The following is a 21,687-nucleotide window of genomic DNA, read 5'->3' as shown; positions in this document are numbered from 1 at the left end:
GGGTTTCTCTGTGGCTTTGGAGGCTGTCCCCGAACTAGCACTGTAGACCAGGCTGGTCTCGAACTCACAGAGATCCACCTGCCTCTGCCTCCCGAGTGCTGGGATTAAAGGCGTGCGTCACCACCGCCCGGCATACCCTTCATTTTTTTAGAGTATGAAATTGAAAGGTGTTTTGTAGAGCTATTGGAGGGCACAGGAAAAGACCCTTTACAACCTATCTGTGGGTTCCATATCTGAGGATTTTACCAACTTCTAATAGAAAACATTCATTAAAAAGTTATGTCTGTTTTTAAAGATGTCATTATTCCAAACAGTGTGTCTTAGTTAAGGTTTCCACTGCTGTGATAAACGCCATGACAAAAAGCAATTTGAAGACAAAAGTGTTTATTTCCCTTTCTTCCACTTCCACATCACAGCAGGTCATCAAAGGAGGTCAAGGCAAGAACTCAAGGCAGGAACTGAAGCCAAGGCCATGGAGGGATCCTGCTTACTGGCTTGTTCCCCAGGACTGGCTCAACCTGATTTCTCATACACCCCAGGACCGTCTGTCCAGGGGTGGTACAACCCACAGTGGGGAGGGCCTTCTCACATCAATCACTAATTAAGACAGTGTGCCACAGGCTTGCCTACAGGCCAGCCTAATGAAGGCAGTTTTTAAATTGTGGTTCCCTCTTTTCAGATAGCTCTAATCTGTATCAAGTTCACAAAAAAATCAAAAAAAAAAAAAAACCACACACACACACACATACACACACACACACAGAAAAAAAAAAAAAACAACAAAAACCCAAGAAACTATTCCTAAACAGGATGGTATAACCACTCATTATACTCATTAAATGACATTTACATTGTAGCTGATATTTTAAGCAGTTGAGAGATGAGTTAAAGAGCAGAATGTGTGTAGGCTGTATCCATCCTGCAGGTTTTGGTATCTGTGAGGAGGCCTAGAACAAATTTCTGACTGCTAACAAAGAATGACCATAATTTAAAGAAAAAAATAATTATATCCATGATAAAAATATGAAACAAAAGAACTATAATTGAAGTATATTGACTTATTTAACTGTGAACAATATTTAGGTTTTAATATTGTGAACAGTTTTGGCCAAAAGTTTTGAGAGGAATATAGATGAATGGAAGAAGATATAAACAAGAGTTTAAGTCTTAAGCTGCTATAATAGAAAGCCATTAGACCATTTTAAAATTGGAATAAGAGAACAATATAAATATAACATTTAGAAGTATTTGATAAGTTCTGGAGAAAAACACAGTACAGAGTTAAAACTGTTTATCTTGAGAAACAGGACAGATGGGCAAAAAACTAGTCATTTTTCTTGTAAGCCTTTAAAGATATTTAGCTTTTAAAATACATGCTTTAGTTTTATTAATTTTGTCAAAATACTGATTTATTATAAAAACTTAAATTCAAGACTTAATTTCTACTATATTTTCTTTTGTGTTGTGCATTTATTTTTACATTGAAATAATCATCTATATAATTAACTGGACATAATGGTGCATGCCTTTAATCCCAGCACTCCATCAGCAGAGGCAGACAGTTCTCTGAGTTCTAGGCTAGCTTGGTCTATATAGTGAGTTTCAGGACAGCCAGAGTATATGTAGTGAGATCCTGTCTTGAAAACACAAATAAGCCAACAAAAAAGAATTAGTTATAATGAAGAAAAACTGATAGTTTGCAAATTCACCACTTAGGGATTTGTGTTAGCTCATATACAGAAAGATAAATAATGTGGGCCCTTGCTGAAGTCCCATATTCTGTCTCAACACTCTGGTCAGGTGGCATACAAATGCCTGGAGCTCCAGTTACAGAGGATCTGATGCCTTCGGATTCATAAGATGCACACACATTCATTCTCTCTCTCTCTTTCTCTCTTTCTCTCTCTTTCTCTCTTTCTCTCTCTCTCTCTCTCTCTCTCTCTCTCTCTCTCTCTCTCTCTCTCTCTCTCTCTCTCTCTCCTTCCCTCCTCCCTCCCTCCCTCCCTCCCTCCCTCCCTCCCAGCAGTTAAGAACATTGGCTGTTCTTCCTGGGTTTGATTCACAGCACCCTCAGGATACTGGCAAAGTACCTATACACAGTAATAAATAATAGAGTAATAATTAACCATTTTTTTGGTACTAACATTTGTTAAGTTTTTATTTTTTAACTTTTTTTATTAGTTCAAAGTAGGAACAAGCTTCCTTCACATGTCAATCTCTTCTCCTTCTCCCTCTCCTCCCCCAGCCCCCCACACCAGGCCTGCCCCCATGTGTCCAGGCCGAGAGAGCATCCCTTCACGTGGGATGGGCTCTCAAAGTCCCTTCTTACACCAGGGAAAAATACTGATCCACTACCAGGGGCCCCATAGAGTGCTGAGGCCTCCTCATTGACATTCAGGGATCTGGATCAGTCCAGTGCTGGCCTTCCAGACAGCAGTGCTCCCCCTTGTTCAGACCAGCTGTTTCTGTAGGTTTCACCAGCCTGGTACCTATCCCCCCTTTTTTGTGTGTTATGAATACTGTTGGTTGGTGACTAGGACTTCTTATTAGCTAGCTCTGTCTAAATTATTAACCCATCTCTAATAATCTAAGTATTTCCACGTGGTCTTCTCTTACCTGAAAAAATGTCTGGACCTGTTACTCTTCTCGAATCCTACATGGTGACTCCTCTGCCTACATTTCCCAGAATCCTCCTCATCTCCTAGTCCCACCTAACTTGCTTCCCTACTGGCCAACAGTGCTTTATTCATCAACCAATAAGACAAACATACAGAAGACATCCCCATCATCTCCTCTTTTCTGTCTAAATAAAAAGAAAGGTTTTAACTTTAACATAGTCAAATTATATATAACAAAACAATCATCAAGTAAGGACTATAATTACAATATTTAGTCTATTAACATTTAGCAAGATTTAAAGAAAATAGTCTATCATCTATCTTATCTTTGTGAGTCTAAAGTCTTATATGTAACTTGTCTTTTATCCTAACTAAGGAAAACTATAACTATAACTATCTGTCTTCAACTCCATCAATGACTACAGAAGGACAGTAAGTATATAAACTCTAGAAATGACAGAGACATCTTGCTACCTGGACAGTCATCCAAAGTTCTTCTGTAAATTGGTGCATCCATCTTTGGCCCATAGGCCACAGTGGTCTGACAGACTTCTCAGTGAAATAGGAAGTTTTAAACTGTCCACCTGTATTGGCAGTTTGTCAGTCATTTTCTGCGTTCTGCAGAATGTCTGGCAGACTCTTCAGTGAAGCAAGAACCCTGCAGCAATGTCCCATCTTGTTTTAGCAGTCATTTTCCTATGGGTCCTGCATGTCCAGTTCATACAGCATACAGTCAAACAATCTAGACAAGAGCCATGGCTCTAGACAAGAGCCATGCCCAAATGGCTAGTCTCACCATATTGAAAGCAAACTCCATCATGAGTTTCTTCAATGCCCATCTTCCTCTCAGACATAATTGGTGTGCCAGGAGCAGATGTGTCTCACTGTCATAAAAAACCCTAAACCATTCCAAATGTCATGTTCTGTAGGTCTTTTGAAAGGTTTGAAGAATGCCTATTCATTTGAAATACATCTCTATATATCTAGAAAACCTACCTAACCTAACTATAAGTTTTGACTATTATAGGTAACTATCTATAATCTATACTTAATTGTACATTACATTTTTAAATGAGCTATATAAACACAATACCTGAACAAGAGGAGAAATGTACATATCACAAAATTGATCTTAAATTTGTATCAATAAGCCAAAATCCATTATCAATGTAAAGTATACATTTCTATATCATTTCCCATTTTTTTCTTTAGAAGATTGGTTGTGATCCTTAACCATTTTTAAAGAACCCCGTATAAATGAAAACAAATATTTATAAACAATATTTGGGAATGTGGGTATCGTTCTCTCCAAACTGCTCCTTGCTGTTTGGGGACACTGTAACCATGGGGACTATGAGAAAACAGAAACCTGTCCAAATCTTTGTAGTATTCTGCAAGGCTGCATAGTCCCAGGTGTCATGGATGTTGGATCACCTGGCCACTGTTTCCAGAGGTCTTCTTTGATCAACCCATATTAGTCTGGAAGGAATCCACAGCTTTTTATCTTCCTGACCAAGTAGGCTTCATCCCAGGCATGCAAGGATGGTTCAACATACGAAAATCCATCAATGTAATCCACTTTTCCTCCTTTTGGCTGGAAGAGGGAAACTTGTCCCAGCTGATTTGCATTTATGCTCTGCAGAGGTTCCTGGAGACTTTTTTCCAAATACAAGTCTGCAGAATCATTACTTCTCCAGGTATAGGTGGGTTCTTCTGAACTGCCTATGCTGTGAGGGTAATAGTGAGCCTTGTGATTTTTATTTTCTGTCCAACACAGCATTGGAAATCGTGCAAGATGGAAACAAACTTGTCCTCCCAAGGTTTGCTTTGGCAGTCTCCCCGACACCTTTGATCTTCATTCCTCCCTCTCTGCAACTGGGTTCCAGAGTTCAGTTCAGTGTAGAGGTGCCTTAGCCATTAAAGGCTAGGCTCACAACCAAAAATATAGGTTTTTATTTTTTTCAACATTTTTTAATTTAAATTAGAAACAAGATTGTTTTACATGTCAATCCCAGTTCCCTCTCCCTCCCCTCCTCCCCTGCCCCCCCCCCAACTAACACCCTACCTATCCCATACCCTTTTGAGGCCTTCCATAGGGGGGCGGGTCTTCAGACTATCCTTTAGGATAGAGCCTAGGCCAACCTACTGTGTCAAGGCTCAGGGAGTATCCCTTTATGTGGAATGGGCTCCCAAAGTCTATTCCTATGCTATGGATAAGTACTGATCTACTAATAGAGGCCCCATAGACTTCTGAGGCCTCCTCACTGACACCCATGTTCATGGGATCTGGATCAATCCCGTGCTGGTTTCCCAGTGATCAGTCTGGGGGCCAAGAGCGCCCCGATGTTCAGGTCAGCTGTTTCTGTGGGTTTCACCAGCCTGCTCTTGACCCTTTTGCTCATCACTTGTCCTCTGCAACTGGATTCCAGTTCAGTTCAGTGTTTAGCTGTGGGTGTCTGCTTCTACTTCCACCAGCTGCTGAATGAAGGCTATAGGATGGCATATATGTTAGTTATCAATCTTATTATCAGGGAGGGTGTTTAAGGTAGCCTCTCTTCTGTTGCTTAGATTGTTAGTTGGTGTCATCCTTGTAGATCTCCAGACATTTCCCTAGTGCCTGATTTCTCTTTAAACCTATAATGGCTCCCTCTATTATATTCTCTTATCTTGCTCTCCTCTATTCTTCCTCAACTAAACCTTTCTTCTCCCTCATGTCCTCCTTACCCCTCCTCCCCTTCTCACTTTCCTAGCTCCCTCTCCCTACCCCCATGCTCCCAATTTGCTCAGGAGATCTTGTCCCTTTCTTCTTCTCTGGAGGACCATGTATGTCCCTCTTACAGTCCTCCTTGTTTCCTAGCTTCTCTGGCGGTGTGGATTGTAGGCTGGCAATCCTTTGCTCTATCTCTAAAATCCATATATGAGTGAGTACATACCATGTTTGTCTTTTTGTGACTGGGTTACCTCACTCAGAATGGTTTCTTCTAGTTGCATCCATTTGCCTGTGAATTTCAAGATCCCATTGTAAAAACCAAATTTTTAAAGCTTTTTTATTCAAAACAATCTTTTCTCATTTTATATACCAATCCCAGTCCCCACTTCCTCCTCTCCTCCTGCTCTTCCCCCCCCCATCTACTCCTCAGAGAGGGTAAGGCATCCCATGTGGAGTCAACAAAGTCTGGCATATCACTTTGAGGCAGGACCAAGGCCCTGTCCCCTATATCTTGTCTGAGCAAGGTATCCTTCCAAAGAGAATGGACTCCAAAAAAATCCAGTTGAAGCACTAGGGATAAATCCTGGTCCCACTGCCAGTGGCCCCACAGACTGCCCAAGCCACACAACTGTCACCCACATTCAGAGGGCATAGTTTGGTCCTATGCAGGTTCCCCTGCTGTCAGTCCAGTCAGTGAGCTCCCACTAGCTTAGGTCAGCTGTTTCTGTGAGTATCCCCAAAATGATCTTGACCCCTTTGCTCATATTATCACTCCTCCCTCTCTTCTACTGGACACTGGGAGCTCAGCCCCCAGTGCTCAGTTGTGGATCTCTGTATCTGCTGTGATCAGTTGCTGGGTGAACATTCTATGATGATAATTCAGGAGTCATCAATCTGATTCAAGGGGAAGACCAATTCAGGCACCCTCTCCACTGATGCTAGGGTCTTAGTTGGGGTCATCCTTGTGGGTTCCTGGGAATTTCCTTAGTGCCAGGTTTCTCACTAGCCCCATAATGACTCCCTCAATCAAGTATCTCTTTCCTTGCTCTCCCTCCCTGTCCTTCCCCCATCAAGGCCATTCCATTCCCTCATATTCTCCTCCCCCTCCCCTCTTCTCTCCCCCTTCCCTTCTACCCCCACCTCTACAAACTCCCAATATTCTCAGGAGATCTTGTCTATTTCCCATTCCCAGGAGGTCCCATGTATGTCTCTCTTAGGGTTTTCTATGTTACCTAGCTTCTCTGGGGTCATGGACTATAGACTGGTTATCCTTTGCTTTACATCTAATATGCACTTATGAGTGAGTACATATGGTGTTTGTCTTTCTGGGTCTGCGTTACCTCACTCAGGATTTTTTTCCCATCCATTTGCCTGCAATTTTCATGATTTCATTGTTTTTTTTTTTAACCACTGAATAATACTATGTAAATGTACCACATTTTCTTTATCTGTTCTTCAGTTGAGGGGCATCTAGGTTGTTTCCAGGTTCTGGCTATTATGAATAATGCTGCTATGAACACAGTTGAACTATTGTCCTTGTAGTATGAGATTGCATCCTTTGGGTATATGCCCAATAGAGATAATATATATATCTTAGAGAAAAAAACCAAATTTTTTGTAAAAAGGAAATGGACAGTAATTCATACATTTTTTCTAAATCATAAAAGTTACCGATTATCAGTGAGGTTCAAAAAAGCCTTTTATATTAAAATTTAAATAAAATTAGAGATTATAAAAAAACTAAGCCTGAAAGTTTCTAATTTTACTACTCTTTGTCAAACATTTCCTTAAAAACACCTTTATGGGGTTGGGGATTTAGCTCAGTGATAGAGTGCTTGCCCAGCAAGTGCAAAGCCCTGGGTATGGTCCTCAGCTCTAAATAAATAAACAAATCACCTTTATAAATATAGTTTATGTTGCATTTAGTGCATTCTTTTTCATTAGAAAAAATCAAGCCCCAGTTGCAAGTGTTAGGTGATAATTACTAATAAAATTTCTTTAGCTGTTCTTTAGAACACACCTTTAATCTCAGCACTTGGAAGGCAGAGGCAAGCGGATCTCTGTGAGTTTAAGGCCAGCCAGGTCTACAGAGTGAGTCCAAAACAGGCTCCAAGACTACACAGAGAAACCCTGTCTTGAGAAATCGAAAAATAAATAAATAGACAAATAAATGAATAAAATATCTTTAAATACACAGTGGTAAAGGAACTACATAGAAAGATGTTTGAGAGATTGTGTTAAAGGACTCCATTGTGGAAAGCCTAAAGAAACTTCATCCAGCAGCATAGAAAATTATGCAATGTGAAAGATACTGCCAAATCAGAAGTCTAGTAACCAACACCCACCCATGTGTGGCTTGGCTATTTCGAAGGAATTAAAAGGCTTTTACATACAGACTTTACCACCTTCTTGTGAGACTTTCAGCAAACCAGTCCTTTACTCTGAGCTTTAATTGTCACTGTCAAATATGAATTGTACTGATTAAAGTGAGGTCATGACTATAATAGGCATAGTGACTGTCTGGATTAGAGAGGTGCTTAGTAAATGTTAGTTTACTCCACCATAGAGTAAATCCTTCTGTATTTCTTTCTTTCCATAGCATTTATCTAGCAGACAGAGTGTACAGCAGAGCACATCCCAAGTAAGTGACTTCCTAAACCTCCCCGTTTTTTCCGTCAACTCTTTCTTTTACAAGATCATGCGTGTGATAACACCAAGAAATGACAGACACCATTTACTTTGAGGAGGGTTTACTTTGTAATTAAATTTTTATGACATATATAAAATAATGGGCTTCTTCAAGACATTTTCATAATATGTATATTATTGTACTCAGCTCATATTTGCCTCCATAAAACCTTGATTGTATTACACCTTCATTCTTTTTTTTTTTTTTTTTTTTTTTTTGGTTTTTTAGAGACAGGGTTTCTCTGTGTAGCTTTGGAGCCTATCCTGGCACTCGCTCTAGAGACCAGGTTGGCCTCGAATTCACAGAGATCCACCTGCCTCTGCCTCCCGAGTGCTGGGATTAAAGGCGTGTACCACCAACGCCTGACTACACCTTCATTCTAAGGGGCTTTGTCCTCCAAGCAGCTTGGCCAGTCTCCATTCTTCTGTGAAAATTTATATAAGCACAATTAAAAGAAAGACCGAGGAACTAAAAATGAATCTATTTGGGAAAAAATAAAATGATATCTGGAATGGTTACTATTACCTCCTAACAGTTTAAATTAAGTATGTCAGATGGTTGCCTAGCTCAGTCCAAGTCTTTATTACCAGAGAAATCATCTTCAGTCTTACCTATTTAATAATCCCATTTGCCAGTATAATGAGACTTAGTAATTTGTTTCTGTTTCTTAATGATAAATATAACAAGTAACAAAATATAAGTCATCACATTTTTACTTTCCTCAATAGGTAGATACAATGCGCCCACGCCATGGGGAAAGCTGTCGGATGCCAGTGCCGCATCATTTCTTCTTCAGCCTGAAAAGTTTCACCTATAATACCATTGGGGAAGATACTGATGTCTTCTTTTCTCTGTATGACATGAGAGAAGGCAAGCAGATCAGGTAAGAGTCCTGGGAAGTTCTGGGGAGGGTTATATTTATATTTATATTTATATTTATATTTATATTTATATTTATATATGGGATCGGTCAAAGACAACTCTGGCCTTCAAAGTAAATGTATTGAGGTAATAAAACAAGATAAACTAGCTTTGTCTTATTAGCTGGGACTGTGGCTCCAGCTCCCAGTAGCCCTTGAAGTCATCCAAATCATCCCATGTTATGGCAGCATATCTGAGGTGGGCGGCTTACAAGAAGAAAGATTTATTTTAGTCTCTGACTCAAGGGTTTCAGTCCATTGTTGGCTGTCTTCATTGCTTTTAGGCTTGTTGTAAGGGAGAACAGCACAATGGGCATGGCAGAGGAAGGGCTAGAGTCCGCACTCTAGTGACATGATCCAGTCACTTACTTCCTCCAGCTAAGTCTGGCTTCCTATAGTTTCCCACCACTTCCCAGTCACTGGGAATAAAACATTCAACATTGGTGTTCTTTTGCTTAAGTTAGGATAAAGCTGGAAGGGGGTCCTGTGTGTGTCGGGGAGCATGGTGGATTCCAAGGCCAGCGAGGGTGGCCAAGGCGGAGACAAACACACCAGGCAGACAGAGTTCAATGAGAAGTTTTATTAGAAAGGGGAGGGCAGAGGAGAGGGAGACAGGAGCAGAGAGAGAGGAGAGTGGAGAGAGAGCAGAGCCAGAGAGAGAGTGGAAAGAGCAGAAAGAGAGCAAGAGAGTGTGAGTGGGCAGGGTCTGTCTTCCAAAGGGGTTCTTTGCACCTGCATGCAGACTAGTATTCATGGAACCCTGAGTACCGCCTGAATGCATATTGCCAGGTGACAGGGGCAGGCCAGAATAATGCCTGAATCCTTACAAATGTGGATCCTTGGAAAGGATATTCCAGAAAACACTTATAACATGAATAGTTTCTTTTTCTTCCATACCTAATTTCATATGGAAGTTCAAAATTAAGTTTTGGCTACCACCGCCTCAGAAAAAAATGCATTGTGTTTAATGCTAGAGAAAAGACAGAGGAAAAGCGTAAGGGCAAAGAGAGTGTGAAAAGATGCCCCACCCCAGAGGACAGAAGGCACTTGGTCCTGGCTTGCTTTTGCTTTGTGTGAGAGGAATCACAGAGAAAAAGGCTGTGTGTGTTACATCTGAGAGCAGCATTGGCCCTCAGTGCTGAGTAGCCCTGGGAGAATGAGTGTATCTTCTGAGCAGAAACAAAGGCTGACATTGTAAATCATTTTTGCTTTGGTTTGGAAAAAAGGCAACAGCCTGGGTTGGTACACAGTAGACTGTATTGGCAGAGTGTTGGATCCTTAAGCATAAATAACTACAGTACTGCTTTCTTACTTGATGGGTAGGGAAAAATTAAGGAGACCCTAGTCTTCCTTTAGTCTAACAGGTACAAAGATCTGATAGCATGTGGTGACATTTGTAGCCAGGGTACTGTTTTAGAGAATTCAGACATTTCTCTGTGGTCATTTACTAAGTGGAGCCAAGAGAAAGAAATCTTGGTGTGCTTTATATTACTTGGGGATTTTCTTGTCATTGGAGTGCTTTAATGGAGCTTTTTTTGTCCTTTTATGTAAATTTACTTTTATATGTTACACATAATAAAAGATTAATGAAAATTAAAGTCATGTGAAAGAACAAATTAATTTGGCTGGTAAATCTTTAATCCCAGCACTCAGGAGGCAGAGACAGTGGAACTCTGTGAGTTCAAAGCCACCCTGGGCTACAATATTGATCCAGTCTAAAAGAGAAACAGAGAGAAGTGATGATGGCTCACACCTTAAATCCCAGGACTTGGGAGCCACATGCCAGCACTAGGAAGGTAGAGATAGGAAGGGATATGGCTGAGCAGAGAGAGGAATATAAGGTAGGAGGAGACAGGAGCTCAGCAAATTCAGTCTGAGGATTCCTAGAGACAGGAATCCCCATTCCGTCTGACGATTAGTTAGAGATAAGAACTAGTGGCTTGCTGCTCTGCTTCTCTGATCTTCAGGCAGGCTTTACTTCTTAGATCACAAAGTGTATCACCACAACATGGAGAAACCCTGCCTTGAAAAAACAATAATAAATAAAGAACAAATTAATCAATAAAAAGAAGGAAAAGGTTAATTTGCATGCTTCACAGTGCTCTGATTTTGACAAAAAATAAATTAAAGCACTGCTTCCCTTTATCTATAAATAGATTGGCACACTACTGCAGTAAATAGGAACCAGGAGCCCACAACTACCCTTTGTTACCCAAAGCAAAAAAAAAAAAAAAAAGTGTGTGTGTGTGTGTGTGTGTGTGTGTAAAACATCTTAAATATAAAATATATACAATTAAGATTTAAAAACTCAAATTTTAGATAAAAAGGGAGAATATTTTTATCTAAGTATTTCTAAATAAATACTTTATTTTAATGGCACCTGCAGCTATGACTGGCTGCTGATTTTGATAGGGAATGTTCTAGATAGCTTTCTCTGGGAATAGAAATTCATTTGAAATTAGATTCTATCAGTTATTTACTTTCAGTTGATTCATTATTACTAAAATGATCCCACCCCATAGGAAAGTAATTATGTTTCATAATGATTCTTTAAATCAAGCTTGTAAAACACTCTACTAAATACCTTGATTGCTGTGTTTAAGTTTTCTACCTAACTACATAAAAAGGTATCATTTTCTTTCATTGTCTTTTAATAGAAAATAGAACTACTTCAGTACCACAAGGAATAGGATGGAGAGACATGCAGCAGATTCAGTAAACTAATTGTGGTGCAGGCCCGAGAGTTTGGGCTGCAGGAAACTGTGGAAGGAAGTAAGGCAGCAGAAACAAAGCAGATCAATGTCAGCATCTGGAAAAGCAAAAGCAAGGGTCATTTGTAAATTCCTCAGCAAAATTGAAAATTAGTCTGAGTCATGTTTTGTTTATTGAAAAAAATACTACCTTTTTAATCTCCCTTTATCATATTTAGTTCTGAATTACATTTGTCCCTCCAAAATGATGAGATTCTATCAGGATACTTAAACATTGTACAACTACTGTGTATACACTAGGTTATTTGCTAGGTATACACTAGTGAGCTAGGCAGAATAAAAATTAGATGTATAAGTAAAATATATTGTATGTTTAATTACATATGCTTAGATATTGTATGTAAGGGGGAAATTAGTCAGTAAGGGGCTCAGACCATGGAATTAGAAATTTTTTTTTGGAATTAGAATTTTTAATAGAACTAATGACTGAAGTTTAACTCAGAAGATGATAACTGAGTAAAGACCAAAAAGAGACACAAAATAGGCAAGTAGTTCTGTCATTGCTACCCTATTGTTGTCTTTGTAGTATAATAATTAACCTATTTTCTGAGGGGGGGGGGACAATCATGTGAAGTCTTAGAGGGCTCTAAGCACAGGAAATAACAGTAGTTGTGAAGACCCTGATTTGTATTGTTTGGAGAACAGTCTAGTGTAGCCATGTTTTCATTTTGAATGAGCAGATCTGTCAACTTTCCAGCAAGCCAAAGGAAAAAAAAAATAGTAATTCACTATAGGTAAATAGCAAAGCATTATCAAATCAGGCACTGAAAACATAGAGGAAATCAGCTAAGGCAATCCTTTTAAGGCAGCCAGTTGGAGTTCCCAATAGAGCCCCAGGCAGAGCAGAGAGACCCATCATGGAAGACCTCCCTAGTAAAAGAAAAAGTAACATCAGTGTCATAGTTAGGGTTTCTGTCGCTGTGAAGAGACACCATGACCACCATGGTACTGAAGAAGGAGCTGAGAGTTCTACTTCTTAATCCACAGGCAACAGGAGGTGAAACTATGTCACTGGGTGTAGCTTGAGCACAGGAGACCTCAAAGCTCACCCCCACAGTGACGCACTGCCTCCAACAAGACCACACCTACCCCCACAAAGCCACACCTCTATATAGTGCCACGCCCCATGGAGGCCATTTTGTTTCAATCTATCCCAAGCAGAAAGGTTAGTACCATTAAATTGGGAACTTAAAACATCTAGCAGAAATTAGCTGGATTCCCAATAGAGAGAATCCTAGGCAGGGCCGAGTATGCTCTACAGTGAGGTTTCCAAGTAAAAGTACAAATAACAGCAGATAATATCAAATCAAGTGTTTAACAATATCCAGCAAAAATCAACTAGGGAAGTTGAGGTAGTCAGCTGGAGTTCCAATTGAGTCTTCTGTCTGTGCTGAAATTTCTGTTTCTCTTTATCACTGCAGGAACTTTATAACATAGCATGAACAATAGTAACATCTGTTGTGAATCTTTTACCTTCTAGTTCACAGGGACACTATGGTTTTACTCCAGTGCTATTTTCTGTCTTTCCACCCCTGTAACAGATTTAGCAGGATCAGTCCATCACCAGACAAGACACCTTGGATGACATTTTGAGAAATTTGCTTGGGCCTACAATGGGGGATGGAGGGAGACTGCTTTCAGATCTGGCTTCTCAAGTTCAAACAGCACTAGACAGTTGGTCAATTTAATGTTCATTAACAGAGCCTCAGGCCGATCCATGCCTAAAGGTTTGAAAATAGCAAAGTGAGCAAGGAAAAGGAAAGCTCATAGGGCTAAGTGGAAGGTGAGGCCAGAGGAGTAAGTGTTGGCCTTAACTCAGGGGTGATGGAACTGCAGGGTTTTGATACATGATAAATACTTTGAAATTCACTCTGATGAAAGCCAGTAAGGGCTTCTAAAGTGCAAGAAGAGAACATGATTTAATTTGAGTTTTAAATTTTGCTTTGGTAGCTGTATTGACAATAGAAACTAGATTGGAAATTAATATAATTTTTAGCTTTTATTAAAAATTCGATGCAATATATTTTGATTGTTTTTCCATTCCCTAATTCCTCCTAGATCCTCCCCACATCCCTACCCACCCTACTTTGATCTTTTTCCTTAAAACAGACTAACAGACAAAAACAAAGCAAAGCAGTAATAACAACAAACGAGCAGCCAGCTAGTCATGGTAGCACATGCCTTGAATCCCAGCATGCAGGAGGCAACGGCAGGTGGATCTCTGTCTACAAAGCAAGTTTCTGGACAGCTAGGGCTGTTGCACAAACAGACCCCATCTCAAAAAAAATAAATAAATAAACAAACACCTAAGAAAACCCCACAAAAATAAACAAGCAAAAGACCATTAAGACAAAAAATGTCCAATACAAAAGGAGACAAAAGGTCTGTAGAAATACCATTGAGTTTGTTTTGTGCCCACCCCCAGGTGTGGTCAATATACCCAGTGTGATTCTACTGGGAAAAACCATCCTTTTCCTTTGCGAGCAGGTATCAGTTTCAGAGAGCTTCTTGGTTAGAGGTGGAAACACATGTTTCTTCTCTCCACTCAGTGCGGGGACCCATCTGGCTTGAACCTGTGCAGGTCTCATAGGTGCTGCCACAGTTTCTGTGAGTTTCTATGTGTATAATCCTTTCATGTCTGGAAGACACTGTGTCCTTGGAGTTATCCATCACCTTTTGCTCTTACAAACTTTCTACCTCCTCTTCCACATAGATCCCTGTTCCTTGAGGGCAAGGCTTTGATGAAGACATCCCATTTAGGACTGAGTTCTCCATAGTCTCTCACTGTGCACGCTGTCCAGTCATGGGTCCCTGTGTTAATTCCTTCCTACTGCAAGAAGCTTCTCTGATGAGAGTGTAATGATGCATTCATCTGTGCATATAGCAGTGTTGTGCCCAAATTATGAACCCAAAATCACCAAGAGACCCATTCTGATGCAAAAGCAGAGTCTTTTATTATTACCGAGTCAACTGCATTAACTCAGGCCCTTCGTCCAACACAGCAGCTAGCATGAGAAGGACCCAGGGGAGTTGCTAGGCAGAGAATTTACTGGGTAACATAAAGAGCGTCTAGGAGTAGCAACAGTCTTCAGGATTGGTGTGCTTCTGGGCTTGGGCAATCTGTCCTGTGTTGATAGGTCAACTGGTTGTTATGGCCTACAGGTCCTCCCCTCTGTATGTCACTGTTATGCCACTATTACCATAAAGCATGCCCAGAGCCATAAAGCACACCCAGAGTCCCACCAGCCAACTTCTGATTGGTTCCTTCCCATGTGGAGGGTATCTGACCTCCTAGTGACTATGGCAGGCCCAGCCAGGTCAGACATGTGCTGACTCAGAGGCCTACATGTCTTTTCTGCAGCCTGTCATGACTGCTAAAGCAGGGGCCTGGGTGAGGGTCTGGTCCCTTCAGCAGTATGTGATTAGATGCCATTTTATTGCTGTTTCTTTTGCAGAATAACAGTAGTAGGTTTTCTCTAGACCAGTTGTTCTCAACTTGTGGGTCTTGACCCCTTTTGGGGATTCAAATGACCCTTTTACAGGGGTTGCCGAAGACCATCAGAAAGCACAGATATTTACATTGCAATTCATAACATTAGCAAAATTACAGTCATTAAGTAGCAACAAAAATAATTTTATATTCGGGATCAGCACAACATGAGAATTATATTAAAAGGTCCCAGCATTAGGAAAGTTGAGAACCACTGCTCTAGGCCCATGACCTGTCTAGTCACAGGTTCTTGGCCCCTTTGCAGTGTCAGGTATGGGCTGCTTCTCGTGGAGTGGGCCTTAAATTCAGAAAGTCATTGGTTAACATAACAATCATGTCACCATTGTACCAGTATATCTTACAGGCAGGTCACTGTTGTAGGTCACAGGTATTGAAGCTGAGATGATAGAGAATATGATTGAGATTTAAGAAAGAACCTGGCATAGTCATTGTTACATATCAAACAGGTCCCTTATGTCGTATCGATCTAAAGGGAACACAGGTGATGTCCAGAGTCTGAGGTTGGACAATATTTTTAAGTCGTGTGTTTCTGTGTTATAAGAGAACAAGGTCACTCTGATACTTGCCTCTTGTAGAACAAGGTAAATAGCAACAGTGTATATACATCTTAAATTTGGTAGACCTTAAAAAGGGTTTTAAGTAAATAAATAATAAATAAGAATTAAATATTGTAACCTGACCATTGGTATTGACAATCAGTAGTGTCAAGTTTACATATGAAGGACAGAGAGTCTAATTTTTTTTAAAAAAAATGCTCAATATGCCACAGTATTTGGACTAAAGATATTTAGATTAAAGGAATATGATACAGTCACCATCATACCATTATCATAACTCATTTTAAGTTGGAATGAAGTTACATTGGTCGATGTACAAATTAAATATGTCACATTTATGTCAAACAGCCTGGTGAGATTTCATGGTTATAACCTGCAATACACACTGATCATTCTGTTAGTCCCTTGTAGTTTTTTAGATTCCTTAGCGATATCAAAATGTTACACCATCATTTGTTTTAAAAAAAATATACACTCATACTTTGAAGTTACTAGGAAAATGCTCTTGTGAATGAAAGATAAAATATACTTCAAAAGTATTTGGGCTTTTCATTTATGATATTCTATAAAGTGCAAAGAAATCCTAAGGAAAGGGAAAAGCTACCTTCTACAGTGAGTGTAATGACAGCAGCTTTTGCATAGCAGTACTGAGAGGAAGTTAGACACATCAGTTTCCTCATGAAGAGGTTGGAAGAAGTTCTTCTGAGTGTTTTGGCTATAGCTCTGCTTTCTTCAGGAATGGTTGCTGGTGCTCATCACCATCAGCATGCTTCCTGAGCAGGGAAGAGGTTTATCTGGGTCACAAGAGTCTGTCCAGGTAGGTTTTTGGTATCACTGAGAAAGTCAGTGAAGGGCAGATGCTGGTCCTTTGATAGAGTAGCTGCTACTCTCTGAACTACAAGAACCAGGGTGGCTGAGTGAACGCATCTTCTGCACAGAAGGAGAAATAAGCAAAACCAAGGGATCTAGATGAGGCCATTGAACATGTCAGGTTTAAACTTGACATTTGCTGTCTTTGCACAGTCCTTGAGTGTAGTGATGAATGTGTTAAAGGTGGCACTAAGCAGGGAAGCGGCTTCACTCTTAAATGACTCTGGACATGGTAAACAAATTTCTGGATGAACCTGCTCTATTAGGAGGTCACAGTATAGGCGAAGTTCAGACACTTTGGTTTTCAAAGATATATTAGTCTCACATTTCTTTTTCTTTTTTAGTCCTATTGTCAGTTAAACATACTTTAGCGCTCCCAAGGGCAACCAGACACCTTGTTTCATAGTAGCATTTACTCCCCTCATGTAGAAATGCCACTTTCTTGGAATGATTAGTTTCATTCTTGTGTTGTCTGTTGAGGGGGCTTTAATCTCATAAACTGTCATCTTTATACTTATTTTGAAGATATCATCCTGTGACTGTTGGTAGGACAGGATTCTATTATCTAGAATCAACCAGCAAGGCTTCGAACTGTGAGAGAGTTGGTCCACTTGTGCCAAAACCCCTCCATGCTTTAGAGCCCTGTACCACACATTACAGGCCCTGCCTACAGGTTCTGTGCATTGCTTAGTGGCCACAAGACACCAACAATCCCAGTAGGTGCTGTGACCAGTGTCCACTGCCCTCCCACAATGCCACTCCTTGTGCCCAGCACTGTCTTCCTGTGTGCTCACCCTCCTTGGACAAGTTCTTAATAGAGTTAAACATGCCTACTCTTTGTTCTAGCAATTTCCTTCCTAGGTAAACCAAAGGAAAATAAGATTTAGGTCCATAAAAAATATTTAAACAAGAATGTCTAATGAAAGCTCAAAATACCCCAAAAATATCAATGGCAGAATGAGTAAATAATTCCGAGTGTGTTTATATAATGTAATACTCACAAACAATAAAAAAGGATAGCGTATTGATGCCTTTAACAAGGATGAATCTTAAAAGCATTATGTTATAAAACATGCCTGATACAAATGATCTCATTTGCATCAGGTTTAAGAGTAGGTAAGCCTGAAGAAAACTGGTCTGCATACAATGTCTAAATGACTAGGCATTTATTAGGAATATCACAGGGGAGCGGGAAGATGTTAGAGTGCCAGTAGCATTCTGTTTCATGGATTTGCATGGTAATTTCATAAGCAAAAGTAGCAGTCATCTTTAGATTTGTATGTACTGCTATAAGTAAATTATATGACAGTATGCTTAAAAAGACAAAGGCATACCAATCGCTTATAAGGGCTAAAGGGCTGAAGAGATGACTCATCCATTAAAGGCTAGGCTCACAACCAAAACTATAAGAAATGGGCATAACCATACACATCCAAGAGACATTTCATTAAAAGTATGATAAGTGACTGACTTCTGAATCTACTACTTACAAGGATAATACAAAAGGGGAGGACAAGCTTAAAAGAACAGGTTTTAGACAAATGGTTTGGTTTCTCTTTTATGGTTGCTAAGATAGGTTGTCACTGCATAGCTCTGGTGGTTTGAATAGTCATGGTCACATAGACTCCTATGTTTGAATGTCCATAGGGAATAGTACGATTAGAAGGTATGGCCTTGTTGGAGTGGGTGTGGCCTTGTCAGAGGAAGTGTGTCACTGTGGAAGTAGGCTTTGAGGTCTTTTATGCTCAAACTATGACCTGTGTGAGGCACAGTTAGTTCACTTCCTGTTGCCTTTGGATCAAGATGTAGAATTCTAAGCTCCTTTTCCAGCACCATGTCTGCCTGCAGGCCACCATGTTGCCTGCCATGATGATAATGGACTACACCTCTGAAACTGTAAGCCAGCCCCAAGTACATGGTTCCCTTTGTAAAATTTGTTTCTGGTCATGGTGTCTCTTCACAACAGTAGAAACCCTAACTAAGACAATAATAGCTCAAACTTGTCTCTAAGTAGCCATCTTCCTGCCTCTGTCTTTCAAATGCTAGGATTACGGGCTATGCCATGCATAGCTTATACCAGTAGCCTTATCCTTTTCTGTGCATTAATTTCAGTTCCCAATACCCTGACATTCCATAGGATAGTTGAATCAAGAGAATTTACATGATTCCAGTATGTAAGAAAGGTTAAGACCCTCTGTCTTCAACAACTGAATTAAGGTACCTGCTGAATTGAGTCATGTTCAGAAAGTCTTTTCCTACACTTACATCTTGTAGGATAGTGCTTATGTTTTCTTCTAGCAATTTCAGTGTTTTTGGGTTTCACATTTAGGTTTTTGATCCATTTGGAGTTAGTTTTCATGCGAGATGATAGACTTTATTTTATATAGATACCCAGTTTTCCCAGCATCATCTGTTGAAGATACTTTTGTTTTGAGGCGGGGGCAGGAGGCATCTTTGTCAAACATTTAACAGCTGAAGCTATATGTTTGTTTCGTTCAGGTCTTCAGTTTTGTTTCATTGATCTGCTTGTCTGTTTTTGTGCCAGTACTGTTTGGTTCTTATTAACTATGGTTCTATAATATATCTTAAGATCAAGAATGGTAATCCCTCCAGCATTGTTTTTTCTAATTTTTTTAACCTCAGGATTGTTTTGATATCTGGGGTTGTTTGTGGTTCCATATAAATTTTTGGATAGTTTTTTTGTTTTCTTGTTTCTGAAGGAAGTTAGTTGGCTGTGGGTATATAGTATTTATTATGTTGAAGTGTGTTCCTTTTACATCTATATTGTCTAGGATTTTTATCATGAAGTCATGTTGGATTTTTGTCAAAGGCTTTTCTGCCTCCATTGAGATGATCACATGATTTTGTCTTCTAGTCTGTGTGGTTTATTACATTTACTGGCTTGCATATGGTGAACCATCCCTGTGTTTCAGGGATAAAGTCAACTTGACCATGGTGGATAATCTTTTTTATATGTCTGTGTTCTGTTTACAAGTATTGCAAGTTCATCAGAGATACTGGCCTTGTAGTTTTCTTTTGTTGTTGTTGCTGCTGTGTCTTTACCTGGTTTGGGTATTAGTGACACTGGCTTCATAGAAGGAATTTGTGGGAGTGTGCTGGCGAGTGTTTCTGGTAGGTTCTGGAGAGAAGATAACAGGTTTGAATCTTTCATATTGTTCAAATATTCCCAATGAGATCTGAGTATGCGGACTTCCTTTGTTGTAAGTATGATATGCAAAGGGCAGTTTGGTGCAGAAAAGGTGTGCAGGTAGGCTGGGCCTAGATGAGGGGAATAACTTGGATGGAGAGAAGAAGTCAGGCGGACAGAGGAACTGAAGCAGTATGCATCATGTCCCTCTTGGAACAACCCTGGCGTGTGGGGTAGGTCTAGCTGGGTGGGGTGCTGGGTGTGGCGTAGGTGGTTGTGGAGTTAGCATGGCCTGTGGGTTGGGAGGTAGGCAGGATGGGTTCCAGAGGAAGCCTAGAAATTTGTTATTGTGCAGGTCGGAATGGAAAGGCTAGACCTAGGCCTTGGATACAGTGGCTCATACTATATCTTGCTGGTTGGGGAGAGTGTGTGCAGGGGACGGTCAGACAGACTCAATAGACTAGACCCTAGAGGAGGATTTGGGAGATCTGGGTGCGTAGAGAGATTGGATGCAGTGCAGCAGGGACCTTTGGGTTAGTGGCAGGTAGGATGGGTCTTAGAAGTTAAGTTGCCTGGCACGCAGGGATGGCCTGACAAAGCTAGCACACTGGATGTTGACCCCAGGCTAGATCTGGCCAGTTTAGGACAGTATTCTTGGAGGAGAGGGTCAGGCCATTTCACCCAGGTAGATTCTGGAAAAGGATGTGCTGAATCCCCAGCTTGAAAAGCCTAATGAAAGTCAATGAAGAGTTGTTGAAAAAAGCAAAAGGAAAAAAAAAAAAGCAGGGAAAATGGTAGAAAGACCCTTGTGGTGTTAGTAGTTACAGAAATGTTATAATCCTGCCAAAGTGATTCTGCTCTTTAATTTTCCCTGTGTTGGTGAACAGTAAGATTTGTTGAACAGAAGAGGAAAGCAGAAAATAAAGCAAATCTGGAAATCCTGGCACTGATCTCTGATTTGCTTTTATGAAACAAACCCTTTGGGCATGTTTGCTCTGTCTACTTTATCGGGAAGCAGGAAAACTTGAGGAACTTGGAAAATAAAACTAAGTGATCTAAATTAGAAAATGAATCAATGAGGGAGTGTTAGAGATTTCCTAATCTGTTAGGATATACAATGTAGTATATCCTCGGGGCTACTTGCCAGTTTTCAAGCACCTGGCCAGTTATTGTGAGAGAGATACTAAGTGGCGGGCATCCCTCTCCAGGGAGGACCAAATGAGGAGGATAAAAACTAAATTGGAAGAGTCAGGAGAATTCAACTGGGTTTATTTGAGGAAACTACATTTATTTCTGAAACTTAATCTTTAGGAAAGATTGCCCTTTAGGATGAGAGATTTTGCCTCTGCCTCAGTGCACTTCATTCACCAAGCATTTGCTATAATGACTCGTGAATTGCCAGCAGTGAAGTATATAAAATGCAGGGCCACCCAGGAATTAATAATGTTCATAATAGCAAGTGATCTTAAAATTAAGATACAGTAGACTTGTCACATATTCTAATTATGGAATTGATTTGTAAGGCTTGTTTTATAATATGAAATTAATATAGTTTCAAATCGTGTCTGACTATAGGTCATCATTATCAAGACAACTAAATATAGGGTTTTCTGGTAATATAGTTCACTAAAGAGGAAAAAATGGGGACACAGGGCTGGAGAGATGGCTCAGAGGTTAAGAGCTGACTGCTCTTCCAGAGGTCCTGAGTTCAATTCCCAGCAACCACATGGTGGCTCACAACCATCCGTTATGAGATCTGGTGCCCTCTTCTGGCGTGCAGATATACATGGAAGCAGAATGTTGTATACATAATAAATAAATAAAATCTTTTAAAAAAAATGGACACAGTGGTGTGCATCTGTAATTCCAGCACTGAGGAGACAGAGGCAGGAG

General features: G+C 40.2%; 1 protein-coding gene and 1 pseudogene across 8 annotated transcripts in view; one reads left to right on the top strand and one right to left on the bottom strand.

Moving 5' to 3' along the window:
- Dock3 (dedicator of cytokinesis 3) overlaps nt 1-21,687 on the top strand; it is a 309,043-nt gene that overhangs the window by 131,959 nt on the left and 155,397 nt on the right. For 7 of the 8 annotated variants that reach the window (XR_003485121.2, XM_027414437.2, XM_027414435.2 and 4 more), the window contains 2 exons: nt 7,928-7,969; nt 8,746-8,900. Coding sequence is in view for 6 of the 8 variants with exons in the window: in XM_027414437.2 (XP_027270238.1) it covers nt 7,928-7,969; nt 8,746-8,900 (197 nt within the window). In the remaining 2 variants the exon portion in view is untranslated. Of the gene's footprint in view, nt 1-7,927; nt 7,970-8,745; nt 8,901-21,687 lie in introns of those variants that run through there. The other variant, XM_027414440.2, reaches the window with a different exon arrangement.
- Nucleotides 16,340-17,277, bottom strand: LOC103160715 (annotated as a pseudogene).

Source organism: Cricetulus griseus, chromosome 4 (assembly GCF_003668045.3).
Source record: "Cricetulus griseus strain 17A/GY chromosome 4, alternate assembly CriGri-PICRH-1.0, whole genome shotgun sequence".
NCBI lineage: Eukaryota > Metazoa > Chordata > Mammalia > Rodentia > Cricetidae > Cricetulus > Cricetulus griseus.
Note: the sequence above shows the minus strand (reverse complement) of the source record. Positions and strands in the feature narration are given on the sequence as shown.